A 21,799-nucleotide genomic window follows, 5' to 3' on the forward strand; every position below is an offset into this window, starting at 1 on the left:
CCGCCTGAACTCTGCGGACCGCCTCCCCGGCCGCCTGAACTCTGCGGGCCGCCTCCCCGGCCGCCTGAACTCTGCGGACCGCCTCCCCGGCCGCCTGAACTCTGCGGACCGCCTCCCCGGCCGCCTGAACTCTGCGGACCGCCTCCCCGGCCGCCTGAACTCTGCGGGCCGCCTCCCCGGCCGCCTGAACTCTGCGGACCGCCTCCCCGGCCGCCTGAACTCTGCGGACCGCCTCCCCGGCCGCCTGAACTCTGCGGGCCGCCTCCCCGGCCGCCTGAACTCTGCGGACCGCCTCCCCGGCCGCCTGAACTCTGCGGACCGCCTCCCCGGCCGCCTGAACTCTGCGGGCCGCCTCCCCGGCCGCCTGAACTCTGCGGGCCGCCTCCCCGGCCGCCTGAACTCTGCGGACCGCCTCCCCGGCCGCCTGAACTCTGTGGGCCGCCTGAACTCTGTGGGCCGCCCCCCCGGCCGTCTGTCCCTCCCGTCCCGCCCTGGTCTGTCCCTCTTTGGGTTCTGATGGAGCGTCTGGAAGCCGCTCCTTGGAGAGGGGGTAGTGTCACATGTCTGTCTTGTCCTGTGTAGCACATGGTGTTTTGGTTTATTTCTGTCCTGTGTGCGCCTGTCATCTGTCTTGACCCCACCCCTCGTTATCTGATTATTAGTTAATTTGCTCCACCTGTTGTCCCTTGTTACCTGCCTTGTTTGTCTGCTATTTAGTCTCCTTCCATTTTCAGTCCTGGGCGGTTATGTTGTCTATGTTACGTGTGGAGGTATTCTGGTTCCTGATTCTTGTCCCTGATCTCGGTCCCTGGTTTGTCTCTGTTTGATGTTTGATTTTTACCCCATAGTGGGTTTTTGTTTTGTGTTTATGTTTCTTTGGTTAATAAAATTCATGTTCACCTGCATTTGAGTCCTCACCCCTTTTTTCACCATAGCGTTCGTGACATATATGACAGGAAACAATTTCATGCATGCAATTTCATTTTATTGTGATTCATTTACATTCATAGACAAAACATTTGTGCTTGCAATTGTGGCGAATCATCAGACTGCAATTGTCGTTGAGTGCAGATAAAAAAAGCCAGCCTTATTTCCCTGTTAAAATAGAGCACAAACATCAGGTCTATGTGTATATATGAAATAGAAAGACATTTTACTGCATGGATTTAAATGCTCCTTACTGTTCTCTGGCTCTTCTACAATGCTCTGCAGCATGTTGCCGAAAGCGGATCCAATGTGGCCCTTTTTAGCAGTGAGCTTCAGCCCTATTTCTACAAGCTGGCCCTTCAGATGGAAACACAGCCAGTCAGAAACTCAAATACATTATGAAATACTTTTTTTTGTTGAAAAACCTGCTGAGATCCCTCACCGCTGACTCTCCTCCAGTCTCTTCTGGAGACATCTCGTCAATTAAGACCTCCTCTACCTGCGGATCAGCATCCTTCCTTCCCTCCTTTTCCTTTTGAAGATGAAGGGAGAAATGAATTAACTTCTTTCTTGGACAACTCAGGTTTAACTGAAGGTTGAATTGAAATGATGAATACTCACCCTGAGCTCTCTCATCTCTTTGGGGCTGAAGAATGGGATGTGTCCCTCTGCCTGGTCAGCCTGAAGAGCAACAACATACACCAGCACCAAACATCCTGTAACTATTCCGCGCATCTTTGGGTGACATAAAAACACAAAAACACAACATGGGAGATAAGATAGTGTGCTACTTATGCTTTTGTTGATAAGTTAGTTCCAGTTGTGATGCACAGCAGAGAGAATTAGAGATCTATATTTTCACAATAAAATCAGAAGGAGTGAGAGAGGCCGAGAGAGTTGTACCTTTGTACAGCATGCAGGTGGCCTCAGTGACGGGCTTTATGTTTGTGTCAGTGGTCAGAGAGCAGTCAGCTTTATAGGAACCCTCGGATCACTGAGCTCTTATTTACTATCTCTGACGTACTATATGTTTCCATAAAATCCTCCAGCTTGACCATGGAGACAAGAGAGAGACACTATAAGGACTTGACATAACTTGGTTGTAGTCACTCTGGACTTGCTGTATGTTTCCTATAGTTAATTTTTTTTAATGTTAGACAGCTCAGTAAGTGTAATTACACAGCTAAGAAAAACATGTTCTAAAACATTCTGCTCCAGTTTTTTTTAATGTTTTAAAAGCGTTTTTTCTTGGTTATGCTAACGTTATGGGAGCATTCCATTTTATAATTCTGCAAACACTAAAGGAACGCTACTTTTGAATGTTCTCTAAATGTTCTGAAACAAGTAATACAATTAAAAAAAAAACGTTTGATGAATGTCCAAAAACGTTCCATGAACGATGTATAAATAACGTTTTTGTGCTAACGTTCTGAGAACATTATCAAAGACCATAACTTTGAAGTAACTGGGACGTAACATTCTGGGAATGTTCCCTGTTGATAGCTGAGTATTAAGAATGAGTCTAGAATACAACATTAAAACATTGAAAGGGATAGTTCACCCAAAAATGAAATTTCTGTAATCATTTCCTCACCCTTGAGTTGTTCCAAACCAATTTCTTTCTACTGCTGAACACAAAAGAAGATATTTTGGAAGTCAATGAGGCCCATAATATACATGTTTTTTTTTTTGTTTCAGCCGAAGAAAAAAATTCATACAGGTTTGGAACAACATGAGGGTGAGTAAATTATGACAGAAATGTCCTTTTTTGGGTGAAGGGCAAAATTAGATACAACTTTTATTCCTAAGTGTGTGTGTTTTGTTGTTTCTAGGGACTCTGCATTCCCACCTGATGTGGCTATAAAGTCATAAATTCAATTCTTTCTTAAAATACGAAGTCAACACAGGTATTTATTGCTGTGGGTCATACATTATGGCACATTTGTCTGATAAATAGTGGATGGATGAGTGTGCAACCAGCACTGTTTCCTATCATAACTCTTGAAATGTTTCCTGCATCAAATATATTTTGGCAATTTGTCCCTCATTAACACTCTCAGTCACATTAATAAAGTTTTATTGGGCAAATGCTTGTGGCATTTAGATTATGGCTTATTCAGATTGGAAAGAAGCACATATTTAGCCTTTTGCGCTTAGCATATAGCATGCAAACAAGATTTAAATACAGGCATTGATCTTCTCAATTTTGACAATCTAGCCTAGTAAATTGATATACGATTATTTGATTCAGAATTATTTTTTATCAACAGTGTTTTATTTCATTTTAACTAGGCTAGTTTTGCATAAAACTGTTCATATTAATTCTCAAATGAATTGCATCTAAAAACGATTTAGGTATGCCTACTACGCGAATTGCTATTGGTTAACAGTAGCCTAAACTCTGTTAAATTTTGGTACTTTTTGTAATATTAATTTCCTCTGTTGGGATGCCCAATCATGTGCCACGCGTCTTGCATTTCCGTGCATTTCCAACAGGCGACGCACTACACGTTCCTGCAAAATCCCGCCCTTTTGAAATCTCGCGATAGGCTGCGTGACTGAACCATGTGGGTTTTCGTACTTGAGCGCATGTGAATTTCTTTCCTGTTCAAGCGGTCAGAAGGAACGGAACGCTCCCTCGTGCGTGGCGCACGAGATCAGCAAACATGGTAAAGCATGCAATATTTCTTTATGCAATCTTTAGAAACTAGCAGATTGTTGTTGTGCAACGTTTTAACCTTCAACGCCGTGTTGTATTATAAATCGTGCTTTTATAATGGCCGACGTGCGTGTTTGTAGAGATGTGTATATTTGCGCTTTGTTGCTATTACAGAGTTATTACAATTGTTTTAATTAGTTTATTAAGCACAATTATTATGATACAACCCGCATTTGTACGATTACCGCAGCCTACTTGAGGATAAACGGGCGAATCCGGTAACACAAGGCCTCAATGTTCTATTAAAGCCCACGGCAGCCTTTTAATTGAATCAAAAAGGCTTGTTATGCATCACTCACCTTCTGTTAGTGTTTTGGACCGATGTTCTGGTTCTGATCGCAGTTCAGTTTTAAAAGTGACGCGCTGAGTTGGTTATTTGATCTACTTGAGGAGCACGTGGTGTGTCTGTGCTAACCCATGCTAATGTGTTTCTCCCCAGCTTCAAGCTCTAATGCAATAAAATCTAAACATGGGTGGTTCATTAACGTCTGTTGTTATCTTCTGCTTACGTAATGCTGTATTATCATATTAAATACTTAAAAACGAGGCCGCTTTGTGCCTGGAGGTGCCACCACCATGTGTGCTTCATACATGTGCTGGTGTTGACTTGCAACTTAAACAGATTAGATTCACAACATTCATTTGTATTTGTTGGTTATTCGTTTGGGAATTGAGACTTTGTCCCTTTTTGTTGTAACTTGGTTATGTTTATGGTATTGTTGGTAAATAATAATCTTACAATCTCTTTCTCAGGTGCTTTTACACGTGCTGTTCGAGCATGCAGCTGGATATGCATTATTTGCTGTCAAAGAAGTGGAAGAGATTGGAATGCTTCTACCTCAGGTGTGTATATTAAGGAAGTGCAAACGTATGTACTTTTTTTGTCCATGCCAACAATGTGGAGAAGGGTTTAAAGATTCAGACATGTTGTTAGTTAAAATCTCAGCCAAAAGTGCCATTTTAAAAGTAGTCCATGTGGTTTATGTGAGCATTTAATTCAAAAGATTATAGTTTATAAAAATGTTCTGTGAAAAATTAATAGGGTTGGGTACCGAAACCGGACCGAATCTGAATGCAGATTTCGGTGCCACTTAAATTCAAACATGCTTTCACGCTTTGGCTGGCGCTGGGACAGAGACAGACGTCACATTACAACTATTCAGTGTTTTCAACCACATAATGTTTATTTTAGGTTTCAGACATTTAAATGCTCATAAGTACACACAGATGTCTATGGAAGAGGCAAAAACAATCCTTTCAGACATTTATAATTTGACTATGTGTTTTATTCATATCAGATACACATTATATAGTTTACTCTATTTTTCTCCCAGTTCAGCGGTAACTTACTTTCATGTATTCCATGAGACATGAATGAATTTACGTGATGTAAATCCGACAGATCCGGTTCTCTGAGGCGCAAACATGGTGCTGCCCATCGCGCAGTATAGATCAACCAACACGCATTCGCTCACCCATTTGAAAATCAGAATATCAGATAGTTCATGACATAGTTTTGAAGAAAAAAGAAAATAAATCCCATACAGCTGAGCAGTCATACAGCGCTATTGTGGTAGCTGTGTCATGTGAGAAGCATGACGCGTCACCATGGAAACAAGGCGATGTTCTAAAATAATTAGCCAGAGAATATGGTAATTTCTGCAAAATAAAGCTGAAGCTTGAGGCTGGTTTGTAGCATACCAGGATAACAGACTACTGCTGTTCTTACTCAAACTGTTATTTAGTGTTAAATTTGGCCTATTGTAGTTGGGTTAGGTGGCTTCAGTTTTACTGTGAATTTAAGTAAATTGTTTGGTATTTCTTTATATATTCAAGTATACTTTAAACTTGTAATTTGTTCAATTTAAATAATAATAATAAAAAATCAATTCTTTAATCTCGTCCGGTTTTTTTTTTGTTTAAATATAAGTATCGGTTAAGGCACCGGTGCCGTTTTAAAAGTATCGGTTTTGCACCGGTATCAAAAACCAAAACGATACCCAACCCTAAAAATGACAGACTTTACGGATGTATGCAGGGTCACATGTATGCTTTTAGTCATTTTGAAATAACGAAACTTTTTAGCTTTAGGTAAGTGCTTATTATCAACATAGTTAGGACTTGTCAAACGATTTCTTAAATTGATATATATATAGGTTGTTTGCGCACATGATATTAGAAAGCAACTTAATACGAAGGTTACGGTGTTGTGTAAATCAAGTTACCCCCCCCCCCCCCACTTCTGCTAGTTGTACTTTGATTTCTTATCCCATGCGACTTGGCCATTTAATATTACAAACATCCTGTGGTAAAATTACATTACTCCATCTACCCTTGTAAAGCTAATCCTGTCCTAATATGGTTTTGGATGTACGTCAGAATATGGAGATCTGTTGCTAATGTAGTTTTAAATTACTAATGTTATGATTCTTGGTCTTTCATAGGTGGAGGAAAGTGTCCTAAACGTTGGTAAATTCAGTAGCGTAATCCGACTGAGTGCGTTCTTCCCCTTTAAATCCGCCCAGACTGCTCTGGAAAATATCAATGCCATTTCAGAAGGTAAGAGAGGAGCGTTATTTCAAATTGCTTCACTGATGCAATGATGTATAATATAATCTGTCAATCCACTGAATTACTGTGATGACCACATACTTACAAACTGAGCATCTGAGGTTGATTTGTTGACTTGCAAATTGTGACCTTCAGTTACTGACTTTGTTCCTCATCTGATCCTTGCAGGAGTTGTCCATGCAGATCTCAAGTTGTTCTTGGAGACCAACCTTCCGTCCGGGGGTAAAAAGAAGGCCATGTTGGGGGTGTCTGATGCCAAGATTGGTGCAGCGCTTCAGGAAGAGCTTAATCTGTCCATTCAGACTGGAGGTGTTGTAGCGGAAATCTTAAGGGGTGAGCATGATTATTTAAATTGGATTTTCAAACTTTACGGTGCCATGGACCCCAAAATATGAACGTACTTGAGGAACGGACCCCCTCCCCCCAATCTTAACATTTTAAGTTAGCTATATATTCATATATAAAGACCCAATTTATACTGTAACTTTATTTAGTTTCTATTGTTACTTTTTTCCCTAGTCATTACAGTAGTAGTTAAATGTCAATATAATTGACTTGAAACAATATTAGTTTGATTCATCTTTATTTATTCACATACACTCCCTTTACTTGTTTTGTGGATCCCCCTGTGGTCCATGGACCTCAGTTTGAAAACCCCTGGCTTAAATCATTATAATGCAAATCACATTCATACTTTTACAGCCTGTCTGTAATGATGTACATAGATTACCTGATTTCTGATGCTTTATACTGAAAAGCTGAACAGACAGGCAAAAAAAAGCATTTTTATGAGTCCAACAGTGTTATCTGTTGTTAATGCATCTGCTTGTGATTGACAGGTGTGCGTCTGCACTTCCATTCCCTGGTCAAGGGGCTTACCGCTCAGGCCGCGTCCAAAGCTCAATTAGGTTTGGGTCACAGCTACTCCAGAGCCAAAGTCAAGTTTAATGTCAATAGGGCGGACAACATGATCATCCAGTCAATCGCCCTCCTGGACCAGCTGGACAAGGACATCAACACGTTCTCCATGCGTGTGCGGTAAGATGTTTTTTGCTGGACTTTCCTGTAGCTGGATCTAATCAGCAGCCTCCTAATGCTTACCACAGACAGCGCCCACTAGTGTGCTGGCTGTACAGGAAATGGAGGGACAGTAAAGTCCTTCCTCTGGTTTGTTTGGTCCTTCAAACTGGAACGAACACAACCTGAGGGGGACACAGACGTTTTAGTGGCTTCCCATTAATGTCGTTTGGCGCTTAGTGTTCAGAATGTATGGCTACATGATTAATCAATCAAAATAATACAGAAATCGTGGTTATGACTTTGTTCGATCATCAAATTGGAAATTAAAGCAGAGTTTAACCCTTGAAAATGAAGAAATTAAGACATCCATGCCTTTTAATACTGTATAGTTGTTGTAATTTTTCATAGTTTTGTACAGTAAAATGTAACTGCTTTTTATATTTTTACATAATTTATATTTTATATTGATATAGTACACAACTCTTAGCCAAATTGTGCAGCCCTTAAAATTAGTTAAGCAAATTTTTTTTTTTTTTAATAACATTGTCACAATTAGAGAAATTGCAATTTTCCCATATTGTCCAGCCGTATCAGCACTGTTTTTAATTCTTTGTCTTATCTGTGCAGTGAATGGTACGGTTACCACTTCCCAGAGCTGATAAAGATAGTGAGCGATAACAGTTCATACTGTAAGATGGCCAAGCTAATCGGGAACCGAAAGGAACTGAGTGAGGAGATGCTGGAAGCTATGGAGGAGATCACAATGGACAGTGCCAAATCTCAGGCCATTCTCGATGCGTCCCGCAGCTCTATGGGTAAGACTAGCTCGCTGATGTCATGAACGTAGCTTGGTGTGAGTTTGTCTCGGATGTTATGATGTTATAATAATCTGTCAATCCCCTGAAACCATGTGATGACAGCATATCACACAAACTGAACCTTTGAGTCACTTTAGCTCAACCAGTTTAAGTTCTCCATTGATTAGCACTAAGTTTTTTTTTTTCTTTTTTCCCCCTCTAAAGGTATGGATATCTCTCCTATTGACCTGATCAACATTGAGAGCTTCTCCAATCGTGTGGTCTCGCTCACAAACTACAGACAGGAACTGCAAGAGTACCTGCGATCTAAAATGGGCCAGGTGGCACCAAATCTTGCGGCTCTCATTGGTGATGTGGTAGGTGTTTGTCAGCACACTTAAATACTCTGATATACTTGAAACAAAATCGAAGAATGAACTGGTGACATCATTTAGAACAAAATCAGGCCAAAACAAAGTAAGGTTTTTGTTTCGGGAGTTCAAAGCGGCTTGCTAAAGCGAACTTTCCGGAAAGTTTGCTCTGGCTGGTGAACACCATTTTTGGGTAGCGCAAATTATTTTAAAATGCATCAAGTATATAATTGTAGTCTGTACTAATTTTCTGAATATAAAATTTAACTTTAGCATTGAAAAAGCATTTGAGATGTCCTGGACATTTCTTTAAAGGTGCACTATCAGGGCTCCAGATTAACTTTTTTCTCTAGGAGCACAGTGGCCCCCAACTGAATTTTAGGGGCGCGCACCGTAAATCAACATGCTAACCAAATCTACTAATTTCCACTGTATTACTAATAGGATCGGTATCGTTAAGGTTTTAATGATATTCCTACTCTTACCGATACTGCTTATCGATCCGGTACTTTAACAGTATTCTTACCGGTTCTTTTTATTATAATAAATATATATATATATATATAATTTTTTTTTTTTTAAACCTAATTAAGAACATAATTAACATGGCTTTATAATCTGAAAAGTAAAATATCTATAGCAAAAGAAACGGCAATGTTTGAACAAAAATATAAAACCTCTATTTGTAAATGGACCAGTGTGCAGGTATTCGGAAGGTCTGCTAACATTAATATTACAGTAAAGAACAAACCTACAAAGAAATCTAATAAAGTAATGAAATGTAAAACAACACTGCATAGTTCTCACTGTATAAATTGATAGATTAATGCTTATAAAAGCTAAAGTTATTAATTCAAGAGATGTGAATATTTTCTATTTGCCTTTTGTTCGATTCGAATTAATGGCTCAATCGTCAGCAGGTTTATTAGACGCTGCCCCTTTAAGACCGATCGAATGTAGAACTAATATCATATTCTCCTATTTCTCCAAACTATTTACGCCCATTTAAGATATAAACTGTTAAAATAACTACTCTCCAATCCGGTCATTTTGACACCGGCTATTTGTTGTTTATTTGATGGTTTAGACATGCACACGAAGCCTACAATATAATGTGCAAATCGGTCCATTTTGCAGCACACACACAAGCCGCCTTGAAGTTGGAAACAGCGTCTCTTGCGCGGATTGTGCATTTAATAGCTCTTTATTATCAAACACATCCCGCAGTTTAGCAACAGTAGAGACTGCAGTTTACAACAATCACTGAATCTGACGTTTAGTGAGAAATGACAGCACAGCTGAGAAGGGAAGGATGTCGCGCTCGACGGAAAACGGCTATAGGAATAGTTTTACCTCATATCATCATTTTATAATTCTTGGAAGCCAAAATCGAAAATAAAATTAGATTAATATCACAGCACATCCCTACAGTTTAAGCAGACTAAACTTTTGTGTAGTTCTCTTGGCCATCGTCCCTCATTAAGCTGACTGACGTGTTGTGCGCTGGAGCTCCACGTGAGCGCTCGCTTTCTCTCTCTTCTGGATTGCGAATGGCAAAAATGCATCACGGACAAATGGTTTAATATTATTTCATATAGAAACGACTGGCAAAGATAGAATTTCCCAGACATAACGTCTATCAATTATAATTAGTACGTGTATTTTCTTAATTTCTCCAGTACCGACATCAGGCAAATTTACTGGTCGCACACACTAAAATTTTAGTCGCAAAATGCGACCATTTACATGAGCCCTGACTATGTACATTTTGCGGCATCTAGTGGTGAGGTTGCGTATTGCAACCGCTTTTTAATTTACCTGATCATATTTTGTTTTTCTAGTTATGCTTGATTAGTTTGTTTTTATAGACGTTCTCTAACATTGATTTTCTTTTAATAGGTGGGTGCCCGTCTCATCTCTCACGCGGGCAGTCTGACAAACCTGGCCAAATATCCGGCCTCCACCGTGCAGATCCTGGGGGCAGAAAAGGCCCTGTTCAGGTACTGGGGCTCCCCTTCCCTGCTGGGGTTTCATGCAGCTGCAGTGATGGCAGGGCCGGGGCGTAGCAGGAACGGGTGATTTGGCGTGTCATTGAACACGCCGTAAAGTGATCCCGCTCAATCTCACGTACCCCCCAGTCTGAGCAGCTGCTGAGGGTTTTGAGAGGTAGATACATATGAAGATTTTCTGCTGAGAGCACAACTCCAAATTCTAACTTTGGTTTTATTTAAAAAAAAATTCACAAATTAGTCCTTGTTTCTAGTATAGCAGTTTATTTTCAGTAAATTGATAGTATGCACCATAATTTTGGCAGTTGAAAATATTTAACTGAATCAACTTTTTTGGGGGGTGGGGGTTAATTAAGTAATGATCCTAGAGTAGCAGTGTAAAATTAGTTGGGCAACTAGCCGCCGCCTCAAACTTTTCAGACTTAACACATTCTGAACACCATACAGAGTTCAATTACCCAAATTTAGTTACCAACTTTTTTGGGGGGGGCTAAAATTTGGTGTATCACTAAATTGATGCAACTGAGACAAACCCTGTGTAGATGGATTATGTTCTTTCCTATGAATCAGGGCGCTGAAGACCAGAGGAAACACCCCAAAGTACGGTCTCATTTTCCACTCGACGTTCATTGGACGCGCTGCTGCCAAGAACAAGGGTCGCATCTCGCGCTACCTCGCCAACAAGTGTACCATTGCATCACGCATTGACTGCTTTTCTGGTGAGTGATCCCATCTTCCCTCATTTCTTTAGTTGCCACTGCTTGGTTTTTGCTATGATGCTCTTATTTTTCGTCAACAGTAACCCACCTCAGTGGTTGTTGAAATTCAAAATCCTGAGCAGAACTTGGGGCCAAACACCTTTTCAATAGCACTTGCTTGTCCTTGTCTTGATGTCTTTGTTCTGTTCACGCAGAGGTTCCCACATGCGTGTTTGGTGACAAGCTACGTGGTCAAGTAGAAGAACGTCTGGCTTTCTATGAGACCGGTGAGGCTCCACGAAAGAACCTGGACGTCATGAAAGAAGCTGTTGCAGAGGTGAGAACTAAACCATGGTAGTATGGTGTTCAGAAACCAGAACCAAATGGACGGCTAATTATTAGTCGGCTATGAAGTGTTATTCATGACTAATAACTATCTAATGTTGTTAAGTTAATGATATAATATTCCAAGCACAAAAATGGTATATCTGATAATGTTGCCAAATCGCATGACCATTAAAAGGATGTTCTGTGTAGTCAGTGTGTTTGACCTGTGCTGCTTAAGGCTAGGGAGCTTCCTACTGTTTGTAACTGCTCTTTTTATTGCTAATAAGACCTTTTTTTTTGTGCTGATTGTGAACTTCTCACTAGGAATCATTGTTACTATAGTTTTCCGGAAGTGCTGTGAATGATGACTACTTTATCCTGACTCCTACATGGAGGCATAAACTGATTTAATGAGCCTGACACAGCACTATGAAGTTTTTTTTTTTTTTACTAGGCTTGTACAAATGCAGATACATGACTGTTTTTCTCGCTTGCAGGCTACTGAGGTGGCTACTGAAATAAAGCGCAAGATCGAGAAAAAGGAAAAGAAGAAAAAGAAGCGTGAAAAGAGGAAACTAGAAGCTCTTTCCACAGCAGAAGGAGATGACGAGAAGGCCAATGGCGACGCTGAGGTACTTGTGAATAACTCTTCATGTTGAGAAGCACAGGGGTATTCAAACTGGGTTCCCGGGAATGCTAAGGGGGTGTGGAAAAGTGTAATTTTTTTTATATATATACATACACACTAATGTAAATTAACTAATGACACTTAAATCATTTGATCTTTAAAATGTATCATAACAGATATTCTTAAAATATTGATTAAGTAAACCATAGTGAAAGAATGTAATAGAAACTGAATATAATTTTACACTTTATTATTTTTCTCACGAAGTGAAATTGGGTGTTTCTACATGAGACTGTATAAGCTACCTTTTTTACGGTGGTCATATTTGGGGTCCGTAGCATCTAAAGATTGAAACCCCTTGGTCTAGCAAGTGTTTTGCATGACTATACTGGAGGCTGGACCTTCTCATGGACTGGTCTCATATCTGTCATGCTAAAGTAAATCTCCTCCGAACCATTGGCAGGCCCGACTCAGTGGGTTTGATCACTGAAGTGAGCAGGACATGATCTCTTCTGTCAGTGATTTTAATCTTGTTTAGCATTATGTGGCGTTAATGGTTTCCTTTTGTTCTTCAGGAGGTCACAGATACCATAAAGAAGAAAAAGAAAAAGAAGCCGGCAGCTGAGGAGAAACCAGAGGTGGAGGAAGAGGTCACGACAAACGGTGGTAGTGGTGAGGCCACGCCTGCCAAGAAAAAGAAGAGGAAGATCGGTGCCGTGGAGGCGGAGCCTGAGGTGACGGAGGAGGCGGATGTGCCGCAGGTGGAGAAGAAGAAAAAGAAAAAGAAAAAGGCGGCCGAGGAGGATGAATGAACATGTTCCTTCTGCCTGGACTTTTTCAGTATTGTATAGCTTTATTTTTTAGTTATGATTGGACTCATGGTCAAGCATTTTAAGATGTTTGTGAGCTGCGTGCAAGAAAAGCGATTGATTGAGCCGTCATGTTTCTTTTATACAAAAACTGCTTTATTTCCTGTCATTTCTCAAAGCACCTTTCTGAAACGTTCATTGATGTGCCTTGCTCTATAATGACAGCCCTTTGGCATCAGTGAAAAGATTGTGAAGCTTGCCACCTGGATTTCACTTTAAATGTCACATCCTTTTCCCTTGAAGCGTGCTGCTTGATTTATTCATGGTAATCTCTGATTTGGAGCGGTTTGTAATAAAACATATTTTTGTAGTTGCACATACTTAATGAAATTAAAATTTGCCGAGATGTTACATGTGAACTGATATCATGCATGTGGTGTCTACTTAGCCGTTTTTCTCAAGTACTCCATCTAATCGGATTCATATTATGCAATGCATAAACGATTGCCATTTCAATAAATTATGATTCTGTAACTTCAGCTGTTCATGTCATGTTAATTACTATTGGATGACAATTCATTGGTAAAGTTGTTAATGCTACAAGTTCTACAAAAAAAGGTCTTTTTTTTTTATGTTGGCTACTTCATAACGTTTTAATTGCTTGTGTCAATACACTTGTGCAGATACTCTGACAGTTACTAATTTGGTGACAGATTTCTATAAATACATTTATCACAACTAGGGCAACCGCAAAGAACTTTATTTCTAGGGGTATCTTGTCAAAATTGAATATAATTTAGAAAAACTGTAGGGCTGTTAAACTTGGATGTATTTACACTTAAGGCAGTATGATTTCTGAGTAAAATTGTGGCGTTTGTGCTTACAATTGGACACTATAACAATAGCAATACAAATTGTATTAATTGGTTAAAGTTTGTTGCCTCAAGCCAACATTGTAGCGCAACGGGCCAATTGAAACTTCACTGTTTCATGTAGGAACAAATAGAAAACAATTTATTTAACCAGACACTTAAACAAACCCATTTATCCAGTTTTTCATGTATTACAAATATAATAAACATTTCAAATTCAGCTGCATAGTGGAACTCAAGTATTACCAATCATATCGAGTCATATCAAGTTATCATCTTCAATCTCACCCCTCACTCTCCCTGCCGGATTGTCACTATGTCCCTCATCTTCATCAACTGGCAGTTGTTTTATACCTTTTTAAGTGCTGCAGATCATAATGTGCAGTTATAGTAGGTGAATTACTATTATAAGTGCATTACAAAATCATGCAAAAATGCAAATATATTTAGAGAATTCTAGCTCTTTTCCTTACAAATAAATATTTCAATCCAACCCAGTGTGTCTGGTATGGCCTTATGCAATTCTATTATGGTACAATGTTGCCTTGAGGCAATAGTTTTTTATTTACTCTAAAACATTTGATATGTAAAGTTCTTAATATTTCTTACCAGTGAAGGGGACTCATATTTTTTGTGGGTGCTTAACTGAACAAATGAGTGAACAATGCACTTTTAATTTGAGAAAATATGGAGCCATGTGACTTGTGCACATACATGAAACTGGACACAAAATGGACCCCTGTGGGTCATGTGACCACTTTTTTTTTTTTGCACTTTCATTGATTAGTATTTGAGTTCTTCCCTGAGATAGGTTTGAACAATAAATTGGTGTTTCATTTTTTTAAAAATAAACTAAAATAGGCTATGTTGCCTGGAGGGTTAGATTAGTTTAAATATATTCACACTGCAATAAAAATTGCATAATGTTTTAAATATAAAATTTGGGTTGCCCTTTATTTACGTTGCCCTTTGTAACAGTGTAATTATACTTAAGAGTTAGGGCTAGTTGCTTTATGCGTAACGGGCACTAAAATTGTTGCCAAATTTTTTGGGAAAAAATAATTGAGGGAGATTAAATTTTACTTTTAAATATGAAACAAGTCATTCAAAAACCGCTTCATTCAGTAACAAAACACTGCTGTGTATTGTCCGGAAGCATATCTGTTCTTTGTCAAGAACTATTTTGTTGAAATGTCACTTACTGTAATATCTTTTTTTTAATGAACTGTTGTATAAAATATCACATTAGCGGTCGTGCTGATATTTGCGAAAACCGATTGTAGGGCTATATTACCTAAGTAAAGCTGGCAGTTATATAGAGATGCAGGGCCGGCCCATTGTATAGGCGGTTGCCTTAGTCACAAAATGACAGGGATGCCGTACGAGAGGCAGGTCTGGTTCTACAGTGGTGCTAAGCACCCTCAAATTAATACTATATCATATTAGAGAAACTTATTTACAAACGTTCCAGTGCATATTTGTGTTTGCTGGAGAGCGTCAAAAGGTTTAAAATAACAGTAACCTAATTAATGCAACAAAATGAATGTTAGTTCATGATACCTAATGTATTAATGTTAACAAATTAACCTCCAATTACAAGTTTGCAAAGATGTGAATGTTTAAATAAACAAAATGTATACCTGCTGCTCGTGTGTGCTGAGGCGCTGTGTGTGAAGAATCAGACTGAAACGAGTAAACTGGACAGTTTTATTTTGACAACAAGGGTAAAACCAATGTTAAAATGAAATCTGATCTAAAATGCTACCATTTAGCCAATTTGGTGGGTGGGTGGGATTTCACAAATGAAGGGCAGAGGGAGCAAAATTAAGCACTGAAATTAAAAATCCCCCTCAATAGAAAAAAAGTTCACAGGTGAAGGGGGGGTGGGAGAGGAGCAAAATACAAAAGTTAAAAAAAGGCTTCACCATCAAGTGATCAAGCTTAGCAGTAATGTACATACATTATCAGGGGTATGTATACAAATAAAAACTCCCATGTTTGAATCATGATGCCTGCTCTGCTTCAAGTATATTCACTCTTCTGTTAGGTTCTCATCACTTCTGTCATCATATCCTCTTAGCCAGTTAGCAATGAAAAAAAATTCCTTCAAAAACAAAATGCAGAAAAACCACATTTCATATTCTACCAATACATATATACTGTATAAATACATACATAAATATACTTTACATACAACAGCCAAAACTTTGAAAAGGGGAGATGAGAATGCGTGAGGAGGATGATGGTAGTGTGTACGGGCGTCCCTCTGCTCTGTTCGGCATGTCGTCGGGTGCGGGACGGCACCTGCGCTGTGGACTGTGCTCAGTTGCCCCAGTAGGGAGAGCTGCCATAGTTGGACTTGTTGACCTGGGTCTTCTGCTGCATGGTGCTGGACTGGCTTCTCTGGTTTGGCCCACCCTATGTGAACGAACACACCAGACAGATGAGCTTACAAGGGTGAAAGGTTACCATGTTGACAACTTTTGTACTTAAAGATAGTGAAGCCATGTTCTCCGTGACTGAAATTACATTAAAAGTACAAAATACTCTACATTTAGGCCCAATCCCAATTCTATTTTATACCCATTCCCCCTTGAAACAGGGGAATATTATACTCTTAAGAAATGGGAAATTTACATTTATGCATTTGGCAGACGCTTTTATCCAACGGTACACATTTTACATTTGGTCAGTTCTTGCTTTCCCTGGGAATGGAACCCATGACCTTGGCATTGCTAGCGCCACGCTCTACTGTTTGAGCTACAGGAAAGCCCACTACTACACTGTTACACGTCAAAGATGACAAGACCATGACCGTAAATATGAACACAAGATTGAATGTAACTAAACAAATTCTTATTTGTTGGTAAAATCCTTATTAAATGCTGAAAAATACTTTTTCTGGATTCCATTTACATTTTTTTAACTCAATTTTAATGGTTAAATTAAATGTTAGTAATCAAAAAGCATGTCTAATTAATTGTAATCATGAAACTTATACAATTTAACGACAATTTATTAAAGTTTTAACAGAAATTACTTGTTTAGGGCCCTATGAATTACGTTTTATAATTTTTTTTTCTCAAATTATTTTTTACCAAATGCACTTTTTTCTGTATTCCATTTTAATGGTTTAATAAAATTTTAATGAAATCTAAAAGCATGTTTAATTATTTTAATTTAAAAAAACTTTTTTTTAAAGATTTTTTTTATTTCTATGATTTTCTCCCCCCAGAAATGTTATCTATTTTAATCTCTCTCAATCAAATGTAGGTATAAAACATTACATTTAATTTATCTTTTAATCATATGAAATTAACTTGAAATTGTGACACAAAAAAAGTTCAAACCAATATTTTATTTTGACGTGTTGCCGTGAAGACCTTAAAGTTTGTGTGTCTATGATATAAGTTCTCAAATGAAATGGTAAAACGCTCATGAATTGACTCTGGAGCTGAAGTTCATGCGTTCACGAGGCGGCTGAGGATGAATACACCGCAAGTGCCACGCGTGCTTCAGTGTGTGGTGTGGTGTGTGTGTGTGTCTGTGTGGTAAATGAAACTCTGCACCACTCATTAACACAGAGACAAATTAAAATAGAGTATTTAAGAATAAATATAACAATATACTACTACTACTACTACTACTACTACTAATAATAATAATAATAATAATAATAATTATATTTTACACAAAAAAAAATGCTGAGTTACCTGTTAATATGCAGACAGCCAATGACTAAAAATCATTAGAAAGGTCTAAGGATTTATTGTAAAATTATTATTGTAAAAAATCTGTGCTTTTTATCTGCTTAATTTTTAAAGTCTGTCTTTCATATGAAATATGAGCCTCTTATGCATCCACTGTGGGGGAAAAACTCATGTATATTTAAGAAAAACATATGGCTTGTCATATACATTTATTTAGAGAGAAATATTTTTCTCATTTGTTACCAAAAAGTTTAATTTCACACTGGAGGCCAGAGGGCGCCCTCGAGCAGAAACGTCAGAGAAGTAATCATTTGTTTTCAGGAAAACCCTAATGTGAAGCTAAGCTAGCTGTAGGCTGAATAAAAGGAAGATAAAAACGCTTTGATTAAACATGAAGACAATAAACACGACTGCATCAAGATACGGAGTATATGTGTTCTTCAAGCCTTCTCGGGTATGTTCATAATAATAAAGCAGTGCTGATTGACATAGACTTTATCACTCTATAGAAAACTATAGAATAATGCATTGTCTGATAAGGCCACGTCAGCTCATAAACACTCGACTGACTACATGAAGTGAGTTTAAACATGTTATTAAACGCATTTTGTTGGACAACAGGTTTATGAACACCACATTACTAGTTTGTGAAGATGTTTGACACCTGTTGCTTTCTCAAACGCGACACAAACTCGCAGTGCTGCATTTACTACTGATCACAGAGCCGCTCTTCACTGACACACTGGGCATTTATTTATTTAATTAAAATCGCAGCCTTTGCGCTTTCATAATCGCGATTGCTGTTCAATTTCGATTAATCCTGCAGCCCTACATGCAACGCAGACCATGCAGGAAGAATATTTAAATAGTCTTTTTGTGGTTTAATATTCACAGACATTAGTCTATATCGCAATTCGAGTTAAGTGTACTGACCTGTTTTTTATTAATTCATCAAAAGGGTTTCAAATTCTGTTAAATTCTTCATTATACGGTCAAATCCGTTTTTATGACTGATTTCGCGATTCCGTCAGTTTTCATAAGGCCCTACATGTTGCCGCTGTACCTGGTGTATCCAGGGAAATTTCTCATACCCCTTCATTTGATCTGGCCCTTTCTCCAACCCCTCCAACTAAAAAAAGGGAAAACGTGACACCCCTACCACTTCACATGAACGCACAAAACAGGGGGTAGGGGTAAGGGGTAGAAATGGGATTGGTCCTTATTCATTTTGGTTCATGTACATTTCAATAATAAAATCGCAGACTGTATAAAGACTTTGTGTGAATAGACAGGGACTGACCTGTCCATCCTGGGTGAGGTGATGATGGAGCAGCTGTGAGTGGGGCTGCTGGTGTGCCGGCAGAATGTGAAGGAATGGAGCCGGAGCATAACCAGGGGCAGCGCCAGGGGTCAAAGGTCCCGTGCCGCCCAGAGCCGAGGGGAGGTTGAAAGGAGGTGGTGTGCCAGCATGGAAACCCTGCTTATCAAACGGCTGCAGGAAACACAAACACATTATATATAACTAATATTCTCTCTTTATATACAAGCATTTATATTTATAGATTTCTTTTTTTTTAAAAAGCATTACACTGATCTAAAGTGTAATGCTTTAAATGTTCTAAATGATTTCTATTTAAGAATGCTGTTCTTTTTAACCATCAATTCAAAGAAGAAAAACAGACAATTCAAACTTTTGAATGGTACTGCATGTGTGTGTAAAGCATAAATGAATAAAAGTACCTGTGTTTTATTGTAAACAGTTCCACTGATGTCTGGCACCCCAGAATTGCTAGATGTCACAGAGACACCTGGGACACAAAATGATGCATCATTAATTTTAATTTAGTGTATATAGGGTAAATTTAGGCATTAAAAAAATAAAATGTGAAGTGCTAGTATGTTTGTACCTTTCCCTGGGCCAGAGGCAGCAGATTTGGCCTGTGTTTGAGAAGAGTTACTGTAGCCTTTGCTGTACTCATTTCCTGCTGGGCCTTGTGTCAGGTCATCATACCCTTGAAATAGACAAAAAAAAAACAATACTTTAAAACTCAACAGCACAGAGTACGCATGAGAATTTGTGCATATGTCTAATCTGAACAAACCTGAGCTAAAGGCGTGCTGGCCGTATCCGCTGGGCTGCTGGAATGGCGTTGTGGGGTTGCTCAGCCCCATGCCATGCTGCTTGGCCGAGGCAGGGGGCACGAACATGGTGGGGCCATACTGGAATGCGCTGGGCACGCCAGGCACCCCGGGGTAGTAGGGAAGGCCTGTATAGCTGTATCCAGGGGGCAGGGCTGGGTTTAGGAAGGTCTGTTGGGTGCTGTGGTGGCCCTGCGGCTGGGGCTGGCTCTGTCCTTGGCTCTGAGCCTGCGGAGGCTGTGCCGTCTGTGGGGCGTGAGCAGCAGACAGGCTGGTAGAGGGTGCTGGTGAGGTGGATTCACCTCTGCCAAACTTTGTAATGTCACCTGAGTGGAGAAAAAAAGACAAAAAAAAAAAGATACTTTTTATTTTCTGCTTTTGTCTACACAGATGTCATGTCCATCATTGTTTATCAAAGCTTACAGACCAATAAAAAGCAATTGAATATAGCAATCCAGTACCTGAGTAAGGGTTGTTGGCGAGGCTTCCATCTCTGCTAGACAGCGTAGCAGTCGGCCCTGGGAATGTGATTCCATAGTAATCCTACAGGGATCAGAAAAAAAAGCAGAGATTGCAGAGTGGCTAGACTTGGGCTGCCAATGAATTCTGCTTAGCAATTACATTTTTTTTTTTTTTTTTCATGTGTAATTTAAATATTAAACTAAAAACGCAGAAATCAAAGCTCTTCCTTTGGATTTTAAATCATTTAAAAAATATTTCAGTGTAAAGTGACGAAATTATTATATTTATGTAATTGTTGTAATACATTTTTATTATATACATATAAAGTCAGTATCATCATATAGTTAGTATTGTTTATTTATATATATATATAAATAAATAAACAATACTAACTATATGATGATACTGACTTTATATGTATATAATAAAAATGTATTACAACAATTACATAAATATAATAATTTCGTTCATTATATAATGATATAAAACAATGAAAATTATATAATTATACAAATGATTTATAATAATTATATAATACAATAATTGTATAATATTAACTAGTTATATTAATGTTACTAATGCTTGATTACATTCATATAATTAGTTAATATAGTTAGTATAATATAATAAAAATTTATTACAATAATTACGTAAATATATTTGTTATAATTTCTTTACTTTACACTGTGAAATATTTTTTAAAAGATTAAAATCCAAAAGGAAGAGCTTTGATTTCTGCATTTTTATATTCACTTTAAAAAAATACCTAATTTGGATAGTAATTTTAAATGGACTGGAATCTACAGTGCACAGTGATTATGTTGTCGTCTCAAATACTCGTGATTTTTATAAAATAAATCACAATAAGGCGATTATGTAATAACTGCAACAAGCCTGGGTCAGGCCGATTAGTCTTTGGGCTTTCTGACAGAACCTTTAACAGATGTTAGCTCTTCTGTTGTTTCCCAAAATATTTCTATCTTGTCAATGAGTGAATATCAGCATTTGTGTTTGTCTAATATCATAGACCTACATCTGCCATTCTACTCTCAAGATGTCTAATGTCCGTCAACCAATAGTCAAGAAAAAATAAATGACGTTTGAAAAGAAAAATGTAAAGCTCAGCAGCAGTTCTAAAGCAGTGGATCTCAAACATTTTGACTCACGACTCCCACCGATAAAATATTTTAAAGCTTGTCATAACTAAAAAGAGGGAATTTGATGGTCTCAGACTCACCATTGGTAGTCTGGATTGGAGCATGTGGAGGTCTTCATAACCATAAATCTGCTGCACAACACAAACAAGAACTTTCAGCACACTATAAATAAACATTTATACACTATAAAGTTACTGAAATCAATATTCTGTTTTTCATTATTCACAGGCTCAGAGCTTGTACTGGGTCACATAATGAAATACGCATCACATACACTCTTTACAAGTCACACACACACACACAATAACACACCACTTTACAAGAGTGCATAAAAGCAACACTATTGAATCACCCAACCCAAAACAAACACATGCACACAAAAATCCTGAAATTCCACATACACTACAATCCTTCCCAGAGGAGTGAAAGCTGATCTGTTTTGATTTAAGAGGATGAGGGTTCTTACGGGGTAGGCAGGCAGCAGACCTCCGGGTCCCATGATGTACTGGTTAGGCAGCAGTGGAGGAACCCCCTGAGAGAGATTAGGAGGAGCTTTACCTGCACACAGACAGGGAAAAGTTGT

At 38.6% G+C, this 21,799-nt stretch overlaps 3 protein-coding genes across 8 annotated transcripts in view; 1 reads left to right on the plus strand and 2 right to left on the minus strand.

Annotated features, from left to right (window-relative positions):
* Positions 1-963: 963 nt before the first annotated feature.
* On the minus strand, positions 964-4,068 carry mlnl (motilin-like). The gene is made up of 5 exons (XM_079835493.1): positions 3,946-4,068; positions 1,549-1,662; positions 1,370-1,459; positions 1,182-1,284; positions 964-1,095 (listed from the first exon to the last, which is right to left on the minus strand). Exons 2-5 carry the CDS (start codon positions 1,660-1,662, stop codon positions 1,088-1,090), a joined length of 315 nt encoding a protein of 104 aa, XP_079691619.1. The 5' UTR covers positions 3,946-4,068; the 3' UTR covers positions 964-1,087.
* Positions 3,482-13,287, plus strand: nop56 (NOP56 ribonucleoprotein homolog). The gene is made up of 12 exons (XM_079835492.1): positions 3,482-3,596; positions 4,400-4,489; positions 6,091-6,205; positions 6,386-6,550; positions 7,057-7,255; positions 7,865-8,052; positions 8,260-8,411; positions 10,305-10,405; positions 10,985-11,133; positions 11,328-11,449; positions 11,937-12,071; positions 12,643-13,287. The coding sequence occupies exons 1-12, from the start codon at positions 3,594-3,596 to the stop codon at positions 12,877-12,879; spliced, it is 1,656 nt and encodes a 551-aa protein (XP_079691618.1). The 5' UTR covers positions 3,482-3,593; the 3' UTR covers positions 12,880-13,287.
* A 2,154-nt stretch (positions 13,288-15,441) lies between these two features.
* ubap2a (ubiquitin associated protein 2a) overlaps positions 15,442-21,799 on the minus strand; it is a 28,924-nt gene continuing 22,566 nt past the window's right edge. For 4 of the 6 annotated variants that reach the window (XM_079835491.1, XM_079835489.1, XM_079835490.1 and 1 more), the window contains 8 exons: positions 21,683-21,774; positions 21,297-21,347; positions 20,059-20,140; positions 19,561-19,923; positions 19,366-19,470; positions 19,199-19,266; positions 18,759-18,950; positions 15,442-16,166 (listed from right to left, as the gene is read on the minus strand). In XM_079835491.1, the coding sequence (XP_079691617.1) occupies positions 16,071-16,166; positions 18,759-18,950; positions 19,199-19,266; positions 19,366-19,470; positions 19,561-19,923; positions 20,059-20,140; positions 21,297-21,347; positions 21,683-21,774 (1,049 nt within the window). In that variant the 3' untranslated portion in view covers positions 15,442-16,070. Of the gene's footprint in view, positions 16,167-18,758; positions 18,951-19,198; positions 19,267-19,365; positions 19,924-20,058; positions 20,141-21,296; positions 21,348-21,682; positions 21,775-21,799 lie in introns of all 6 variants that reach the window. The other 2 variants (XM_079835487.1, XM_079835486.1) reach the window with 1 other exon arrangement.

Source organism: Gobio gobio (genome assembly GCF_949357685.1).
Source record: "Gobio gobio genome assembly, chromosome: 14".
In the NCBI taxonomy this organism is placed as follows: Eukaryota; Metazoa; Chordata; class Actinopteri; order Cypriniformes; family Gobionidae; genus Gobio; species Gobio gobio.